The sequence below is a fragment of the Peromyscus leucopus genome, chromosome 10, assembly GCF_004664715.2.
Source record: "Peromyscus leucopus breed LL Stock chromosome 10, UCI_PerLeu_2.1, whole genome shotgun sequence".
Classification (NCBI taxonomy): Eukaryota; Metazoa; Chordata; class Mammalia; order Rodentia; family Cricetidae; genus Peromyscus; species Peromyscus leucopus.
In genome coordinates this window covers 73,644,045-73,665,512 of record NC_051071.1, presented here as the reverse complement: position 1 = coordinate 73,665,512, position 21,468 = coordinate 73,644,045, and the positions used below count along the sequence as shown (strand labels likewise).

The following is a 21,468-nucleotide window of genomic DNA, read 5'->3' as shown; positions in this document are numbered from 1 at the left end:
CTTATCTCAGGATTAACTCTTTGTTTTGGACTTTGACAACATGATAACATGTGAAATAGTGATTTAGATATAATACATAAGATATCTTCTTAATTTCTTTGTTAGGATATCCCTATCTTTCTATAAGAGAATATTTCCAGAAGTTATTGCGTAGAATTATTTTTGATAATTTTTAATTTTCTCCTGTACCGTCCATGATGGCAATATTTGGATGTTTAATGGTTATCATGTACTAAGTTCTTTTAACTTTTTCAAATTCACTTACTTGTTCCAAATTATTTACATTCTATCACAGAAACTCTTTTTCTTCCTAATTCTCTGCTTTGACATGGACCATACTTTTATCTCATTTGGAGGACCAATATTGCTAGAGTATATTTGCTTCTTTTTAATGATTTCTAGCTCTGAAAACCTTTCATGAAACTCATTGGTTCTGCAAGTTGGACTTTGGTGCTAACATGACTATGATCTCTGGTGGATTCCTTTTCTGGAGTGAACAGAAACACATGTGTTTGTCTGTCCTGTATCTTCCCAAAGAAAGAAGTTTCCTACACAACACTAAGTGAACACACTTCATTGCAAAATATACATTAAACACACTAATGTATACATTAACTAACTTAATGTATAACTTCAGTCAATATATGCCTAATCATTTACTATGTCAACATTGCTCAACCCAAGTTATATTTTAACTTACAGTTTAATTTTCACTCAGATATAAACACAAAGAAATATATATCTCCCGGTTATAACTAAGGAGAACATTACATGAACAAGAGCCTTATGACTTCCCAGGATGCCTGTGAAGTGGATGTCAGTTCTGCTGCTCCTGCAGATGAGTTGTTACTTCAAGCATGGGAATTGTGGGAAGGTGTTGGTATGGCCGATGGAATTCAGTCATTGGATGAATCTGAAGATAATACTGGATGAACTTGCACAGAGGGGTCATGAAGTGACAGTTCTGAGACCCTCATCTTCCATCTTTCTTGATCCCCAAAAATCACCTAGCCTGAAGTTTGAAACTTTTCCTACATCTATTAGTAAAGATGATCTGGAAATTTTTTATACACAATGGGTCATTGGCTGGATGAATGAAGTACCACGAGATACATGCTTGAGATATTTTCCATCGCTGGATGAAGTGTATAGGCAATATTCTGATCTGTGGCTAAATCTGTGTAAAGAAGCTGTTTTAAACAAACAGCTTCTGACAAAACTGCAAGAATCGAAGTTTGATGTCCTTCTTTCAGATCCACATGGTCCCTGTGGTGAGCTGATAGCTGAAATACTCCAAATACCCTTTGTATACAGCATTCGCTATTTTCCTGGCTATGCAATAGAAAAGACTAGTGGAGGACTTCTTTTCCCTCCCTCTTATGTACCTATTATTTTGTCAGGATTAAGTGGTCAAATGACATTTATGGAGAGGGTGGAAAATATGATGTGCATGCTTTATTTTGACTTTTGGTTCCAGCCATTTAATGAGAAGAAATGGGGTCTGTTTTACACTGAAGTTTTGGGTAAGTTAACTTTTTTATCTCTAGGTGGGGACTGTTTCATTGTATTTATCTATTATCATATGCATCTAAAATAAGATGCATTGTCTTTTAAAGGTGCAATTGATAAATGATTTGTAAAATTGCATCTTCACAAACAGTGGGCAGTCAGGTCATTGGTCAGAGAGAATCATTTAGTACACAATTGACACAGGGCATTCAAGGAGGTCATGTAATTACCAAGCAAAGCTTCTAGGGTTACTATAAGCCATTGCCTAATCATTTTACTCAATTTTTTTCTCATTTATAAAGAAAATAAGCTTAACATGTGTACAACAGGAAATGACATAAATTTATAGTCTATTGGTGATCTTACATAGATAATTTTTTCTTTATTTAAAAATTGTATATATGCCCTGAAGGATTTATTCCCTACTGCATGATAGTCTGTTTAACCACAGACTCAAAAAATTAAATTTGAAGTTTCTAATGACTCTGTATTCCTTCACAAGTTTCCTTTCTGTGTAACCATTCAGTATATTAAAACTCCTAAAGCATGGCTGCATATGAATTTCCTTGTCATTTATTTAAAGTCAAGTTTCTCCATTAATAAATATAAGCCTCCATTAATGGTAAATATAAATTTCTATTCTCATAATTTCTGTACATTTTCTAGATGCTATGGCTATATTTATATAATAAACAAATACTATTAAATTCCTGACATAAAAGTAGAAGTATATTAAGAACTTTTAAGTTCTTAAGTTATATAAAGGAGAAGTGGAAGTGGGGATCATGAATTCAGCCAGGCATCAAATTCAAAAATCACTTTGAAAACCAAGGAACAAGGAGCAGCTGCTTATGTTTCACAAATAGGGTGAGAATTGCTGGGTCAAGCTTCAAGTCGTATCTATGACTGTGGTGGGATTATTTTTTCTGGAGCTTGAGTATTTGTTTATATATTTCCCTAGTACATTCAAATCTTTAGGGAGGAAGGAAGTGCAGGCTTAACTATATGGAGGCTTCTCTTAATGAGTCTTTATGATGGTTCTTTACTGAGGTAGCTATGGACATTGAATTTCTTCTGTTTGCCTACAGCACATATATTAACTTATTGTGTAAGCCACAGATGAATTACACACAAAAATTACATTGTACTTGAATAAATACTTTGTTTATAAATGCATATTTTCTACATAATTGAGCGCAAATTATTCAAACACTTTTTGGGAAATCTTAGTATATTGTGAAGACAACCTTACCATTTTCTCTCTTCCCTTCCCTTCCCTTCCCTTCCCTGACCACTTCATTTTTCTCTGTGTAGGAAGACCTACTACATTAGCTGAAATGATGAAGAAAACAGAGATGTGGCTTATTAGGTCTTACTGGGATTTGGAGTTTCCTCGCCCAGTCTTACCAAATGTTGTTTTTATTGGTGGACATCACTGCAAACCTGCCAAACCCTTGCCCAAGGTAAATAAATGCCTTTTTGTTCACAGCTGTACGGTTATGTTTTCAGTGGAAATGGTTCTACATCATTCCTTCAGTTCTCTCAGTGAAAAAGATGTAGGAAGTGAGGTACTGAGTCTTGCCAATGAAAAGGATAAATTTTTTTTTACAGGGTAATGTGTTTCTGTATTTCCACAATTAGGGAACAGCATGAGAGACCTTGGAAATATACAGGACCAGTTAGCAAGATTAAATCAGTTAAATTCATCATGTCAGAAAGTATCGCTCATCATTTAAAAAACTGTGAAGTAGTTAGAATACTTCAAAATAAATATTCAAAGTATGGAAAGACAGCATAGACATGGTCTCTGCCACCACCCCTATTATAAAGCTCCTTAGGAAAGGCAAAGGTTTATCACTTAATAAAACCTTTGTGAAAACTGCCTTTAAAGAAAGGATTACAATGCTATGAGAAGTTGGAATCACAGAACATCTCAGAGTTTATTAACTCTGAGACTGTGTTAGATAACACCTGAAGTATATGAGGGAAGCTACACATTCCATAGAAGACAGGAAGTAGAGTCTGGTTGAGCAATATACTGCCCTCAAGACACGCCTGGAATTATGTATTTTCTCTATTTAGACTTTCCTCTTAAAGTTTTCAGAACCTTCCAAAACAGTACAATTATCTAGAGACCGATTCCTTCAGCACCGAGACTGTGGGGGGCAATTAATCTTCAAATTATAATGATTGTTAATGTTAATAATTACCTAATGTATGTGAAGATACTTTAAGTATCTTGCTGAGTAGGAAAAGTATGCCACAATATTAAGATTATATTTTCAAATATAACCATAGAATGAATAGATCACAGATAGTACACATATAGACAGGTGAAGATGGAAAGTTGTTCACCAGGATTTTAGCTCAAACAAAAAATACATTCCACAATTCTAGGAATGGTCTCAGTAACACTTTGGCCAAAACTAATATTACTGGCTTTCACTCCATCATTTAAAACATTCATCACTTGGGATCTCAGTTTTGGATACAAATTGGAAGTTTATGTCATTGGTATATATTTTTAAGGTCTTATGCAATGCCTACAGGAGACAGTGATTCTCAGCCTTCCTGAGGCTGAAACCCTTTAAAATAGTTGCACTTATATATGGGCATGTCTGCATGTGGGCAGACCTGCCTAGAGATAGATTGAGGAGTGTGTCTCAGTTCCTAAGACCACTGGAAATGTGTGTTTTCTGATAGTCTTAGGCAATCTCAAATGATCTCATGACTCGTGGGTTGAGATTCACTGCACTAAAGATTTCTTGAGAAGCACGGCTCTTGACATCACAGCTGACTAGAAAATTAAACATAGAGAAAAATATTTCATTGCATGTGAAAACCCAATAATTCTTATTATTTTCAGTGAAGACAATCACTAAATTTAATTTATGAAAGAATTATTTTTGCTAATAGAATTATATCCCTTTATTTAATAAAACCAAATACTACTCTTCAATTGAATTATTAGGATTATCCATACTAACTTTTCAAAGTCAAAGGTTGACTCAATATTATATTAGTATGGATAATGTACAAACTAAACCTTTAGGTACAAAATTTATCATAGGATGTATTTGAAAAATTAAAATAGTAACTTATATGTACCTTGCCTGGGCCTGTGGTCTCATAACACCAAGCAGTCCCCTGGCAGCATGATGGATGGGTAGCCTTGTAGATTGGTGAGGGTGATCTAATGGTGACACATCACTGATATCCAGGATTGACTTAGTTGGTCTAGATGACTATGTGAATATCAAATTTCTCCCTGCTTCATATGCATCCTTTCTAACACTACACATTATTATGTGGAAGCCTTTCCCCAATAGAGCAGGACTCATCTTTGCTTAAGAGCACATCATCAAAACACCCCTTTTTTTGTTTTGTTTTCTTTTTTTCGAAACAGGGTTTCTTTGTGTAGCTTTGCAATTTCCTGGATCTTTCTCTGTAGACCAACCTAGCCTTGAACTCACAAAGATCCTCCTGCCTCTGCCTCCCGAGTACTGGGATTAAAGGCGTGCGCCATCACTGCCTGGCTCAAAACACACTTATAAAATCACACATTTCATAGAGTAAAAGATACATATAAATTGCTATTTTAATTTTTTGAATACATCCTATGATAAATTTTATACCTAAAGGTTTAGTTTGTACATTTCTTGTTGCACAAATGTATGAATATATTTAATACTGCTGTGTGAAAACTACAAAGTATGCAAGGTGGAAAATTTAGTGTTACCTTTGATGTACCTAATAATTCATAATAACATTTGACTTTTAATCCCAATATTTTCATAGCATTTTCTCCATAGACCTTTCCCTGCTGTTGTTATTTGATGCTGATACAAATTCTGTCTTCAAAGGAAATAGAAGACTTTGTCCAGAGTTCTGGAGAACACGGTATTGTGGTGTTTTCTCTGGGATCAATGGTCAGCAACATGACAGAAGAAAAGGCCATGGCAATTGCATCAGCCCTTGCACAAATTCCACAAAAGGTGGGGCCATATGTCCACATAGGAGCCCACTATGTACTTGGTCTGTAAAGTTTTAGATGATCTAACTGCAGAAATTTAATACATGACAGATAAAAAATATTGTACTCTAAATTACATTAACTTATTTAGAAGTGAGACACTATGGCGTTCTGGAAATAATGCTAGCAGGAGTACAGAGTACTAAGTATTCTGCCAAGTCACTTGCTCCTTTTTTCTTGAAAATTATCTGAGGATAATTTTCTAAAGATAATTCATGAGAGAGTAAATTTTGCTTAATAACTGCACTAGCACAATAACATTAATATGTATTGAAGGATTTTAATGTAGCATGAACTTTAGATATCTCATGTAAACATAGTTTCTTCATTTTAGCTATTTTAATAAATATATGCAAAATATGAATCATTGGTAATTTGTTACAATTCATTACAATAGAATTTTGGAGACGAAACAGTATCTTAAATAAAACCACTAAACACTAATTATCTCATTTGTCTAACATATTTGGGAAATCATGACTACATTAAACCTGAATGAATATGAAAATAAGCACATACTGTTTGTTGATATATATATATATATATATATATATATATATATATGTATATATATATATATATATGTCTCACTACTCAATTTTTCTTCTTCAGTTTCTCTATCTGTTCTATGAAAGGTATTTAGGTATACAATCTCTAAATTTTAAATACTACTTTTAAAACCATGACTCTTGTAATAAAGCATTGTCTTACAACTAACAGGTTCTATGGAGATTTGAGGGCAAGAAACCAAAAAATTTAGGACCGAATACTCATGTGTACAAGTGGATCCCCCAGAACGACCTTCTGGGTAAGGCTGGAACACTGAATGATGAGTGAAAGGCAATCTCTCATGGATAGATAGCAGAACAGGAGACAACTGAGTTTTTAGTCATGGAAAATTCAAAGGAATATCACTGTTTAAATGTCTTTTGAGTTTTCATGGGAATGAAATATACATTTTCTATTATAGTAATATTTCTGACCAGAAATAAAGTATATACTTTAATTGTAACTGCTCCTCAAAGAGAATTTTCTATAATTACTTGAGTTTAACTCTTTTTGTCTAGTTCAGTTATCACATTTTTTTTCTGAATGAAGTAAAGTTTTCCCAAATACCATTAAGAAACATTCTTCATTCTGTTTTATTATTAGTTACTCTACTGTAAGTGGTTAAAGATTCACAGTCTTAATCATGAAGACTTCCTGTGATTCACATATGCTCTCCTGATTCCCTTAAATACTCTTATGCTCCATTGAGTGAATCCACTGTTTCTATAGAAGAATCAGTTCTGGCACGTCCTTGGACTCTTCTCACAGTGCTTTATTTTACTTATTAAATGATTTCAGTGTGTTCAGTTAACAATCAAATAAATCAAATCAAATAAAAATTTCTTTGTTTAAATCCTAGGTCACATACAACAGCTGCTATGTGATCTTCCATTGTGTTATATGTAAACTTGGTGCTTGTTGCTCTGACATACAAAGCAAGTTAAAGGCAGTTACAAGACATAATATTTACAGGAAGTCCCCCCACTTTCTATGTTCTGTTTTATGCTTTCTCGGGGTATTTACTGTCTTTCATCTGATGTTAGGTCATCCCAAAACCAAAGCTTTTGTAACTCATGGTGGAGCCAATGGGGTCTATGAGGCGATCCATCATGGGATCCCCATGGTCGGCATCCCTTTATTTGGGGAACAACGTGATAACATTGCTCACATGAAAGCCAAAGGAGCCGCTGTTGGGTTGGAATTCAGCACGATGTCCAGTTCAGATTTGCGCAATGCACTGAAGGCAGTCATTAACAACCCTTTGTGAGTATAACCTCTTCCATATTTACTTACGTATCTACTGATTTATTTGTCCTGCCTTTGAACAGGATTTTGTACAAAAGAGGTGTGTGTTTTACCAGTGAGCTCTGTCTTCATATTTTATTTAGTTACCTATTCATTTATACATTCATTATTTAGTATGTATTTCTTAACTATTTGTTGAGTGACAAAGGTGCAGTTATAAGAGTGAAGAAAAATTAAATATGGCAAAGTTCAACCAGTATGATTGTCACAGTAAAATTACTTTTGTTGTTTTCTGGGTTTTTCACTAGGTGAGTCTGACTACATACAGAGATGAAATATGTTTTTATAATTTCAATTTTCTTGTTTCATCTTCAGAGTACTAAGATTATAAGCATGTACTACCACCCTGAACAATTTCCCTTTTCCTTCTTTCAGTGGAAAATTATTGCCAGAATTTGAAGTACAGTACAAAATTTGAAATAGCTCATAAGTGTAATGCAAACAATCACTAAAACTGTCAAGGAAAATTTTACAAGGACAAATTGGGAAAACACTGATGATGAGAAGCATTAATGTAAAATGGCAATCTGAATTTTTTATCACACCTACGATTTTTTAGCATTAGACCTCAGTAGAGAGATTAGTGTAAACATTCAGAGCTTGATATATGGCTCAGTGTTTAAAAAAATTACATTATGAGTACATACCATGTTTGTCTTTCTGTGTCTGAGTTACCTCACTCAGGATGATTTTTTTCTAGATCCATCCATTTACCAGCAAACCTCATGATGTCATTGTTTTTCTCTGCTGAGTAGTACTCAATTGTGTATATGTACCACATTTTATTTATCCATTCTTCAGTTGAAGGGCATCTAGGTTGTTTCCAGGTTCTGGCTATTACAAATAATGCTGCTATGAATATAGCTGAGCAAGTGTCCTTGTGGTATGATTGAGCATTCCTTGGGTATATGCCCAAGAGTAGTATAGCTGGGTCTTGGGGGAAATTGATTCCCAATTTTCTAAGAAAGCACCATATTGATTTCCAAAGTGGATTTACAAGCTTGCATTCCCACCAACAGTGGAGGAGAGTTCCCTTTGCTCCACATCCTCTCCAGCATAAGCTGTCTTCAGTGTTTTTGATCTCAGCCATTCTGACAGGTGTAAGGTGATATCTCACTCATAGGAGGATACTAGATGTAAAACAAAGGAGGACTAGACTGCTACTCACAACTCCAGGGAGGCTACCTAGAAAACAGGACTCTAAGAAAGACACAGTGATCGCCCAACGACAGAGAAATGGACAAGATCTACATGAGCAAACTGGATGTGAGGGCAGGTAATGAAGGGCAAGGGTCAAGGGAAAGAGAGCTTAGGGGAGCGGGAGATCCCAGCTGGATCAAGAACACAGGGAGAACAAAGAAAAAGAGAACATGATTAATGAAGACTCCATGGGAATAGGAAGAAGCAAAGTGCTAGACAGGTCCCCAGAAACCCACAATGATACCTCCACAATAGACTACTGGCAATGGTCGAGAGAAAGCCCGAACTGATCTACTCTGGTGATCAGATGGCCAAACACCTAACTGTCGTGCTAGAACTCTCATCCAATGACTGATGGAAGTGGATGCAGAGATCTATGGTCATGCCCCAAGTGGAGATCTGAGAGCCCAATCGGCAAGGAAGAGGAGGGATTGTATGAGTGAGAATGGTTGAGACCATGATTGGAAAACGCACAGGGACAAATAGCCAAACTAGTGGAAACACATGAACTATGAACCAATAGCCGAGGAGCCCCCAAATGGATCAGGCCCTCTGGGTAAGCGAGACAGTTGAAACTTGAACGGTTTGGGAGGCCCCCAGGCAACAGGACTGGTACCTGTCCTTAGTGCAGGAGCTGGCTGTTTGGAACCTGGGGCCTATGCAGGGACACTTCGGTCAGCCTGGACGAAGGGAGGACAGTGGTTGAGCTGAATCCCCAAAGGAGTCCTTGCCCTGGAGGAGATGGGAATGGGGGTGGGCTGAAGGGAGGGGGGATTGGAGGAGGGAGGACAGGGGAATCCGTGGCTGATATGTAAAATTAAATTAAAATTATAAAGTAAATTAAAAAAATCCCCCCTCCGACTGGACCTGCCTGGACTGAGTCTATCAAGTCGATCCCAGTCCTCGGGGGAGACCTTGATCTGGAGCAGGTGGGAATGGGGGGTGAGCTGGGGGGAAGGGGAAGGGGGCAGGAAGGGAGAGAACAAGGGAATCTGTGGCTATTATGTAGAACTGAATAGTATTGTAAAATAAAAAATAAAAAAATAAAAAAATCACCCCTCCAAAAAATTGCTGTTGTGGCTGAAGACCTGTCCTCAGTCTCCAGCACTCACATGGTTCTTCACAGGCTTACATAACCCCATTTACAGAAGATTGGATTCCCTCTTCTTGTCTCCAGGCACAACAGGCATTCACATAGTGAATATAACATTAATGCATGCAAAATATTCAGAAACATTAATAAAATAAACCTTAAAAATAAATAAATGAATTGTGGAAATTTAAAGTATAGAACCTTTTCTTTAGGATAAGTTTATATTCTTAAAATTTTATTTTAATGAAGCAAATGATAAAAAAATACTTCTTTTGCATATAATTCTTTGCTTTTTAAAAATTCTTCTATAATGACTTTCATTGCTAACCACTGGACATAATCAAGCTCTCACTTTAATAGTAATTAATGCTCTCCAAGTGTTTTGAGCAAATATTTTTACTCCATTGCTGACAAATGACAAAGTACTGGGGTTTTGGTTTGACCCATTTAACATCAGTGGGGAGATATGAGGCTGCTTTTTACATCTGTGTAGATCCTTAGGAGTCAGGGCTGTGTTTGTCTTATTTTGGATAATAATAATAAAAGTTTCCTCTCAAAATTATAACTTAGAAAACATTTATTTAAAACCTAACCTATCTAAAAAACAAACTCACCATTAAAATCTTCAGTACAAACATCAATATTAATTGTATTATATCATCTGTCTTCTTATCAGAAATATTCAGTATATTTTTCCTTTTCTTCACTGACTTTAAATAAAAAAAGAACATATTTGGTTGTACAGAGGTAATAAAAAACACACGCTTATAAACAGCTTTTCTAGGATTTTAGGAGATACAGGTAATTTAAATCACCACTTTCTGGAACATGGCTTGTTTTCTTTTATTTGAAATATAATGTATTATGTTATAAAACTCATTAAGATTAGCACTCCAACATGAGAAACAGTCCTCTCTCTATGATATTTATAATAGCAGGGAAGGATGTTACCTCCGCTGACATTCTACTGTGTTATGGTATAGCACACATCAGAATTCAGGCTGGATTAGCCATGTCTTCAGTCGCAAAAGGAAAAAATTCTACTGGACAATAATTTAACAATGGGATCAAATTCGCAGCAAGGTATATGAAGGGCAGGAATGGACAATCAGGGTCGTTAAGTAAAAGTTACCCACACTGATAGTTATAATTAATTGCTGATAAATGGTCAATACAAGGTCCAAAACAATTCCAATTCTCTCTCTTCTTTGCCTACATAGGCACCACAAATAAGTTGACAAAGATTTGCCTCCTGTCTCTAAACTGTGATACTGGCATGAACTTTGCACATCTGTGAAACTAATAGTTACTTACCAGATAACTCAAGTTTCATACACCCAAAAGATAGCTCAGTTCTGTTTATTTTTCTGTTTGTACTTAGGACTTTAGTGGTGCACTCTGTTGCTAACAAATATTTGTTCTTTTCTTTTTCATCAGTGTTCAATATTTTGTGCACATTTTTTGGTCTGAATGATAAGTGTTCTTTAATACTGAGTGAAAAAAATAATTTATTTTTCTTCTACAGTTAATGTAATCATCTTTACTACCTGTGGAAAAACAAACATGTTTGTTTTTAATTTGTTCTCTAAGTTAATTTCCATTATATTTTCCTTTAGCTATAAAGAGAAAGCTATGTGGTTGTCAACCATTCACCACGACCAGCCTATGAAGCCCCTGGACAGAGCTGTCTTCTGGATTGAGTTTGTCATGCGCCACAAAGGGGCCAAGCACCTGAAGTCACTTGCGTTTAACCTCACCTGGTACCAGTACCACTCTCTGGATGTGATTGGATTCCTACTCGTCTGTGTGGCAGCCATGGCTTTCCTTGTTGTAAAATGCTGCTTGACTGTTTTCCGATTCTTTGTAAGGACAGGAAAGAAAAAAAGAGAATAGAGCTCTTTAATAACATGAATAACATCTACAGCCATGATGGGGAGGACTATTCCATTCAACTCTAACACTGTTTCAGGTGCAGCAAGATTATCTTTCTTGATTTAGAAGAAACTGGGCTATTTAGTTTATATGTATATATATTACAGCTTAAAACTTAAAAGATTAACAATTCCAAATCTGTATTTTCTCACATAATTATATTTCATACTTATTTATTGATGTAATAATCCTGAGAATAATGACAATCACAGAAACATCGACCTGTTTACTGGAGAAAAAAAGAGGGCCTGACATATAACTGTGAATTTGCAGATATATAGTTTTTTAAATAAAATGGAAGGAAATGGACATTCTGTCTGTCAAAGAAGATTTTTTTTAAACCAGCAAAGTAGAGGGAAGAGAATTCAGGATACACTGAAGCCAACTCTATAAGAAAAAGACAGCTGTTCTGACTCCATTTTGTATTTTGTTAGACAGTTCTCCATCCTATCCCTTCCTCTCCCAACAGTCATGGCAGCCCAGGCCACATGTTTGAGATTTCCATGCCCTTGACCATCGTCTAGATGTATTAACTGAAATAATCAACAAATTAGGTCTAAAATAACTACCGTGTTCTGCCAGAAATAAACACTTCAAGGTTACTTTGACCCTCGTCTAATGTTGATATATCTTTGTGGAATTTGCCTGAAGTTGGGGATGAACATAATTTTTGGACCTGAAGAATGCTCTTGGTCTGGCTGTCAATAAAAATAACTTAAATAATTCAGATGCTAATAGAAAGTATTGTCCTAAGTTTTTAAATAGTTATTTAATATTTTAAAATATTCTAGTGCTCCCTATGATAAAGATCAACATTAAGCCATAGAGAATGTAGAAACATTAGTATGTTTCAATATTTAGCAAAATAAAATTTTGAACCTAGAAAAAATAGAAATCGGTAAGGCATATAATATTACTTAGAACTGCATTTGTTAACATCCCAAATGTTTTAAGTCTAGTACCATAGACAATAGCTGTGTTGATATTATATTAAACAGAAAGAGAAAGACTTCCTCTTCTAGCAGTTTAGAAGAGTAAACCTAAATTTGAGTTTTCTACATCTCTCCCCATGTTATCAATGTGTCTATATTTTGTGCTGTATAGCTTGTTGTTTTATGTATAATCTGTGTCTGCCCCTGATACCTGTCCATATTTCCTATTTGTCTCTAACAAAGGGCTTTGTTCTATATTTACTGAACAAAATAGAAAACAAATTGTGTGGGAAAGGAGTAGAGATACTTTTACAGAAATCTTTTCTGAAGTTTTACAAGGGAAGAAGTTACTTTACTGACACCAACTGACCTAAAACAGCACCCAAAACAACACATGGATATTATCAACTTATGTTCATGTACTTCCCTCAACGTTTATATTTTTATCACTGAAGGGTCATGTAAGTCTAGTTTCTGTTTGCAAAGTTATTACCATCACATATACATGCACTCGCATATTACTATGGATCATAGGCATCGCATAGCACATACTTCAAAGCTACATATTTATCTTAGGTTGTGAAAGGTTGTAATTGGAAGGCATGATGAGGTTGGTGTCATTGTTTTCTTAGTGGCAGGTTAAACTTAAACAGGCTAAGCACACAGAAGGACAGCAGATTGAGTACAAAGTTCTAAATAATATCAAGGTACACTTTTCCCCTTTTTGTTGAAATTTTATGCAGTATATTCGTATCACCATTTTTCTTCTCTCTTCTCCAAGATCATCCCTACTCACCCAACCAATTCCATGGATTATTAAATTTAAAAAGTTATCAACAAATAGCACAAGAAACATACACACAAAGCCCTTAAAAACACAGAATCAGAAATCCTAATGTATGAGCAAAAGACTAGTAAGACAAAAAAAATGCCCAAACACAGTAATATGAGTCATACATTTACAAAAATATCATTGGGTTTGTTTTGTGTCAACCATCTACAGCTAGACATTAGGCTTATACTTAAATGTTATTTATATATCTTATGAGATTCCATGGGGGGAAAAAAACCAATTTTCTTTTCAGCAGTTGTTAATGGTTAATAGGTTTTTGTTTAGACATGAGAGCTTGTGACCCCCTCTCATACTTTGACCACATCAGCTTGAACATGTGCAATTCTTGTACATGCTACATCAGTCTTTGTGAATTCATATATGTGTTGGTCCTGTTGTATCTTGAAGAAACTGTTTACTTAATATCATCTATCTCTCCTGACTCTTACAGTCTTCTGCCTCCTCTTACATGTTCCCTGAGTCCTGAGGGTAATGGTTTGATGAAAACATCCCATTTAGGACTGAGTTTTGCAAAGTCTCTCATTCTCTATACATTGTTCAGTTTTGCATCCCTGTATTAGCTCCCCTATACTGCAAAATGAAGCATCTCCACTGATGACTGAATGAGACACTGATTTAGGGGTATAGCAGAATATCATTTGGTGTCATTTTATTGCTATGTTAATTTTGCACAATAGTATTTTGGTTTTCCCTAGGCCCCATAGAGTCTCAAGTTTTTGATACCCAAGAAGTGTCAGGCAAAACATTTACCTCATGGAGGAGGCCTTCAATTCCATCAGAGACTGGTTAGTTGTTAACTCAGTGTTTGTAACATGATTGTACAGTGTTTTATGTAGGTAACTCAACAGTGTAAATCACAAAGTTGGTAACTATATTGTTGGTTACCTTTCTCCTATGGTAGCATTTAGAGTGCCTCCCAGTACCATGAACACTAGTCAGTTGGGGTGAAGGGTCTATGTAGGCACCACCTCAACTTTTTCATGTTCAGTGAGATATATAGGGGCCATCTCCAGCAACAGAAATTACCATCAGTTTTTGCAGAAAAAACGAAGAGCCCTGGAAACAATCTCAGTTGTTTGGCCAACATGAGGCCACTTTGGTCAACAATTCAATTATATTAACCCATATTATTAACTTGTTTGCAAGATCTAACAAAAGTTCATTCTATTTGAAGCCGAGACTTTTTTCAGAAAAGATATTACATAACTATTTTAGTGCTCTAGCACCATTACTACTTAGGTACTGGTTCATGGTAATATACCATAAGAAAGAGACATGGAGTATTTTTAGAAATGAAGTGCTTGAAAAAAAAGAATATAAGAGCTGGGCAGTGGTGTTGCATGCCTTTAAAAAAAAGGAGTATAATATACAGACATTCTTAGAAAGTTGAATATAGAGTTGGATGTCATATTGAAACAACACTATTAGTTATTCATGAGCTATCCAGATACATACTTATAATTGATATATTAGCATAGCCGTTGTTTAATTTCTGAAATAATTAGCTCAGTGTTGAATAAAGGAGTCAATGTTGGCAAGTCATTAGTTTCCATCACCATCCTGTCATACAGGAACCAGAATAGGAAAGTATTTAGAGAATGAGATGTGGTGGATACTTATCCTTACTAATTTGGTGCCCAGATGTAGAAGCAAGAATTTCCATGAAATACCTGAGAAAGCTTTAAAAATAAAAAACAAAAACAAAAAAAAAAATGATTCTAAAATGGAAGAAAAACAGGTTCCTAAATTCTTGTATAATATTAAAAGGACCAGTCTTAATATTATACTTCCCAAGGGCTCAGAAGAGAAAACAACAAACAGAAAGAATTAGTTTAGGGAAATGAATCTAAGTACACCTAGGTCTTTGTCTATCCACTTTATTCCTCTGAGATAAAATCCTATCTACACAGCTTCAGTTCTGTTCTCATGCTTAGCTCCTTTCTTGCCTGATTTCTCTCTACCTTTAGCTACTGTTCCCTCTAAGTTCTATCTTAATTCTCTCATCTTAGTTCTGCCTCATCTAGGTCCTTCTCATCTTGTTCTTACCCAGCTAGTACTTCCCCATCTTCCATCTTGTCTACACATTCTCTCTGGTCAAAATCTACCTTATCCCTCTCAGTTTTCCATCCTCAAGTTCTCCACTCCTCTCTTCCTCTCTGTTTCCTTATAACTCTACGTCCCCTCAAGTCTATGAGGTGTTCAATTATAAACCCAAGCCATAGCCATCCTCTGCCAGAACAAGGTTACCAGGCTTGAATTATTACTGGGGTCATAAAGGTAGGTAAGAATTTTCCTCAGGGGGTCACCGTCAGGCTTTCTTTTACAACCCAAAATGGGAGTGGTAAAAGAGGAGGTCAACTGAGTGCTAATGACTGATTAGTATATCAAAAAGGAGATCTATGTGCTCAATCTACATTCCTAGAAGTGGTTAGGTAAGAAGTTAGGGGTCTATTAGTGAGGTTGTATAAGAAAGGAGGGTCTCATCCTAAATAGCATAAGAAATAAAGCTATCTACCTTACCTAGGAGACAGGTGTTGTTTCATTTGGCTTTAGATGCTTGATAGGTATTTTAGATAAATACTCTGTTAGGAGTTCTAAGAAGCACACATAGCATTACAAGAAAATCACTGTAGGAACCAGCTAATATATACAAAAGCTAAAATATCATCAAGACTTCTTAAGCCATGACTTGACCTTTGGAGAAGTCCTTGACTTTTCCAAGTAGTAGCTTTTGTTATAGTAGCTGAATTCCATTGCATTTTCCTGTGGCTTGCAGCACTAAATGTGTTGCTCAGGCAAACCATGAGCTAATCTATGGTGGGTTCCCAGTGTGTGGGCTTGAGCTAAGCAGCATGGTGGATTCCTGCCATGGTACACAGAGACATCTCCAAGCTGCACAGTATGCGGCATAGTGGATTTAGCTTTTGCTAGTACAGACAAAAAAAAAAATTATTTCTGGGCTACACGCTGCTTTGATGGAGGCATAGACCCACAGCTTGCAAGAGTTGGTGGTACACGTGGCTCCCAGAGCTGGTGGTAAATGTACCACTGCCATATTGAGAAGCTAAAGTGGGCAGAGTCAGCAGTCAAGGCTTCCATTGGCTAGATTCACAATAAGGCAGATTCAGATGGAATAAGACTTTAAATGGTTTACATTATGTGTAAAGAATGCATGTAGGCTTGAAAGAGAGAGGAAAAGGAGGATACAAAGTTATATAAAGAAATCATATTTTAAAAAAGTCTTTAAAGAGACAGTAAAAGTAATATAAAAAATAAGCGATGTAAACATGGAAATCACACACAGAGTCTGGATTATATCGTTTTTGGGATTTTTAACTGCAGAAAGACATTTGATTATAAAGGCTGCTGAGTTAAACCAATATGTATATTTTAAAGGTATCTTAAGTTCAAAATTTGGATCTAAAGATATATTGCTTTGGAAGGAGGCTCTGCTTTTGTTTTCACAGGAAGCAAGAGGCTATGGATTTGTTCCTGATTAAAATGGATCAGATTTGATCAATCGAGAACTCCTGAACCTTTACAGATGGTACCTATCACCAAAGGTTATAGCTGGTCTTCCTAGGACCTGACTATTATCTCAAATTTTCTCAGGATGACTACCAGTGCCCCCTATCAGCAGGAAGTAGCCTAAATACTACAACCACATTCCCAAAAAATGGATTATGGATATTTGTCTTTGTTTAGAGATTGGTTACAAATTGTTATTGGTCATAGACAGTATCCTTCTAAAGAATAAAGGGGGATAGAATATAAATATGATATGATGAAAGGGTAGATTATTGAATCTACTTTTAAAGAGCCACAACTTGTTTAAAATGTTTTACATTGCTATGGATTTTAGTTTATTAATAAAAATTTAAAGTTAATTTTGTTATACCATATGTATATTTCTACTCTTCTTTAAGAAGAGTATTATGTTTGTCCAGCTCATTTAAAATTGTAATATATAATTAAGAAATACAGATTAATAGTCATCTAGGATAATCAAACTTATGTTAGGTAAGTTTTTTAGATATATCAAGGTATATTTCATTTAGGTAGGTAATCTTCAAACACTTCAAAGACCTACAGAATATGGCATTTAAAATGTTTTAAAAACAGACTTTCTGGGCAGTGAGACATGTCTGCTTCTAGCAGCACTGATTTACTTCAAAAAGAAAGATGGCATCAAAGACACTCTATTTGGACTTTGTGTTCTTCTTGGCAAAAATAGCCATTTGAGCAAGAAACTGCTCTTGCCTGGACTGCTGATAATATGTTGTATAAACTGGACACAGGACTCATAGGAAAACGACCACTGAATTTGCTAAAATGGAGTGAAATGGTTCTTCAGATTCCTGCTTCACAGAGATGACTGCCAGAATTTCTACAGGACACAGGAAAAAGTCACTAAGACACTAGGCCTATTGGCTGAAGATGAATGCCCCAATGTTGCAGAGGAACTTTGGATGACTGTCTAGGCAGCCAGCTGTCTCTGTCTTTTCCAGAATTTTGGACATTGCTTACAATGCATTTTCCATTTACTTACTTAATATTATATCCTTCTGAGGTCTTTGATGTAGTTGAAGACAAGATAGTTATAATTTTCCTTGGTTATGATAAAAGATAAGTTAGATATAAAACTTTAGACTCACAAATATAGGATAAATAGAATATTTTCTTTGAATTTGCCAAATATTAATAGACTAGATATTGTAACTGTAATTCTTGCTTGATAACTGTTTTGTTATATATAATCTTACTAGGTTAAAGTTAAAACCTTTCTTTTTGATTAAACAGAAAAGGGAAAGTGCTGTGGGATGTCTTTCTGTACACTGTGAATATGTGCTGCTCTGATTGGTTGATAAATAAAGCTGCATTGGCCTATGGCAGGGCAGGAGGTAGCCAGACAGTAAAATCCAAGAGAGGTACTGGGAGGGGAAAAGGAGAGGAAATAGACATTGTGAGCCACTGGTAGGAGAAGCAAGATGTGAAAATACTGGTAAGCTATGGCCACGTGGCAATTTCTAGATGAGTAGAAATGGGTTAATTTAAGTTATAAGAGCTAGGTAGCAAGAAGCTTGAGCCATAAGCCATCCAGTTCATAATTAATATAAGCCTCTGTATGTTTACTTGGATCTGAGCAGCTGCAGGACCAGGCAGGACACAGTAAAACTTCCAGCTACACTAATTAAAGATGTAAGAAAATATAAAATTGATTTAAATTGCATCTGTCTTTGCTGAGAAGTTTGCTATTTGCATACTTTCCTTATGGGTACAAATAGGGTAATTTTTATATTATTTTATATTATATTAAGCTAAATCATGAGTCATGATGACAGTGACGCACCATCAGTGGAGAAGAAATGAGGTAAATCATTGTGAGGTATCCTGGTAATAATTAACCAATGATCAATTGTCTCACACGATGACATTTAAAAACAACCAATCCATCTTAATGAGTACATACAATGTGAATTATGAAAGAAAGAGAAATTGAGATCAGTTTAAAAACGAAGATGCAACCTTGTATAAAGTAATAAGAAAACTCATAACTGTTATGCAATTTGTAGGTACCTTCTAGAATACTTAGGAAACACCCATTTCAAAGATAGTCAAGATCCACTAAGAAAACAGAATATTAACTAATTCTTTCCAGTGCTCTTTGTATCTAGTCTTTTTTGAATATTCATCTGTTTCCACTTTATTTAAAATATTTAATTACATCACATATAAACAATGAACTTATGATTTCTTTCATTTATAAAATTCTATATCTTTAATAATCCAGGCATATGTGTTTAATTTAAAATGAATTCTTAAAAGTAGAAACACCAACCACCATTGAGATTGGAGACAAAACTTAGAGAACCCTGAGTTTAATTTTGAAAACACATGAAATTGAGTCAACTACTTCAAGAACACATCATATAACTAATAGTATTCTGAATTGACACATGTAGAAATCATTAGGTATTAAAGGATAAGCCTTGGAGACATACTGTTAAATTTCCTCTTACATTATTTATGTAAAATTTATAATATTCTAAATTAAACACTCATGGTTCCAGGTTCACCAGGAACAATGTTCAGCTATTTGGGAAATGACTAATATGTCAAGGTCTTCATTGTTTTTAGCGAAGAAAATTTGAAACCAAGAGAAAATTAAAAATTGGTATAGCAATTAATGTTTTCAAAATTCTTACTTGTTTGCATTGCAAATTTTAGCAGTCTAGTAGCATATTGCTAGCTATGTATTGCCTCATGTTAAGATTATCATAAATAAGAGGCTTGGAGTTCTATTGAAAATGAAATATTTGAACAAGAGAACATCCAGGAATTTTGACAAAGGTGAGTTTAGAGCTGGATGTTTTTTGTGGCCACAACAGTGGTAATTCACCTGATATCCAAATGTGAAATGAGAATAAAAGTAAGTTGGATCCTCTTTCTACAGTAGTTAGATCAGTGCTAGATAAAGGAATTAATATTTTTGGTCCCACTAGTTTCCAATAAATATCATCATTCCATATGCACAAGTGTCTAGCAGGAAACATAAGAAGTAGTTGTTTTGTGCTATAATTATGGTTGATATATATTTGTCCTTATTAAATCAATATGTAAGAAAAAATATTAATTGAAGTAGCATATGTCTAATAATGTAACTGAACACTTTTCCAAGAGTATGCTCTATTCAATTTTTATTTTTTAATATATTTATATTATATATAAATAGCATATCTATATCTTTGGAAATTTTTACATTTATATACTATTCCTCTTAGGTACAGAAAGAGTAGTGTTATTTTGCTGAATTATTTAAGCTAAACTGATGAGTTGTGCTGAAAATGAATCAGCATTACTGTAGAAGAAATGAAATCAATGTAAGATGAACTAGTAATAATTAAGAATTATGGGTCTGATTAGATGACATTTTTAAAAATTGAGCTATTGTAATGAGTAAAGCTATGGTGTAAGTTGGGAAGAGATAAATTGAGACAACACTGAATGAATTCACAAAATAGTTAAGTTTAATAAATCACCTAAATTGAAGAGAATGTTAAGACATTATTTAGGGACAAAGAGACATTCTTGTAAAGTATTAGATAAAAGTACATCTATTTGCTTTACTGATGACTTCTGGAACAGTCAGGAATGAGCTATTGGTAACATTACAAGTCAGTTTCATTCAGGAAATCTACTAGTTCTGATCCATATTGATTGCATCCATTTTTTATTTACTCATTTATAAATATTACATTTTAGTTATATTACTTATACAAAAAGAATGTTCTTATTATTTCCAGAATTTATTAATTCTTTGCTTTATATCCATCCTTCTCTCTTCATAATATGCTGGTCTTCAATTAACAACTCATTCAACTCTGGGATTTACATTATGCTTATTCTAACACTTTTACAGTCAGCTCCACTTGTTAATACAGCCCTTGGGTGCAATTTGCTCAGGGACTTTTATGAATGAGTCTTATTCTAATTTCTTCTGTTTTAATTACTTTTGTTTGCCTGGGGACCTGAATTAAATCATTTGAGTTTATTTGAACACTGTCTGGTTTAATGTAGATGTGTGTGCTATGAACTTCACTTTTTCCTCTTCTGTCTGACCCCATGGGGTATGATAGGCTGTGCTTCCATCCTTCATTGATTTCAAGAAACTGTTGTATTTCATTTTTGGTTTATTCCTTGGCTCACTGCTTATACAAAATAATGTTTTTAAATTCTGTGTTTTTACAACTTACAATGTTTCTAACATTGAACTGTGGTTTTATTATACTGTGATCACAAATTATGCTTTTAATTTGTATCAGTTTATTGGGAATTGTTTCTGTGGTCCTATTCATGGTAAATCCAGGGCAGTGTGACATGTGCTGATTGTGATACCTCAGTAAAAAACCCCACTCTATCCCCTACAGACAAAGAGAAGCTTAAACCAGGATTCCTAAGTGTAGATAAGAACTTAGACCCCTTTTCCCCAGGTGGCTGTATCTGCTACAGGGACTTTGGAAAACACAGTCAGGATATTCGACCAAAAGACTAAAAAGGGAGG

General features: G+C 34.9%; 1 protein-coding gene across 1 annotated transcript; it reads left to right on the top strand.

Moving 5' to 3' along the window:
* The first annotated feature begins 759 nt into the window (after nucleotides 1-759).
* On the top strand, nucleotides 760-12,229 carry LOC114689669 (UDP-glucuronosyltransferase 2B15-like). Its single transcript, XM_028864079.2, has 6 exons — nucleotides 760-1,523; nucleotides 2,824-2,972; nucleotides 5,373-5,504; nucleotides 6,263-6,350; nucleotides 7,135-7,354; nucleotides 11,306-12,229. Exons 1-6 carry the CDS (start codon nucleotides 800-802, stop codon nucleotides 11,580-11,582), a joined length of 1,590 nt encoding a protein of 529 aa, XP_028719912.1. The 5' UTR covers nucleotides 760-799; the 3' UTR covers nucleotides 11,583-12,229.
* The last annotated feature ends 9,239 nt before the right edge of the window (nucleotides 12,230-21,468 follow it).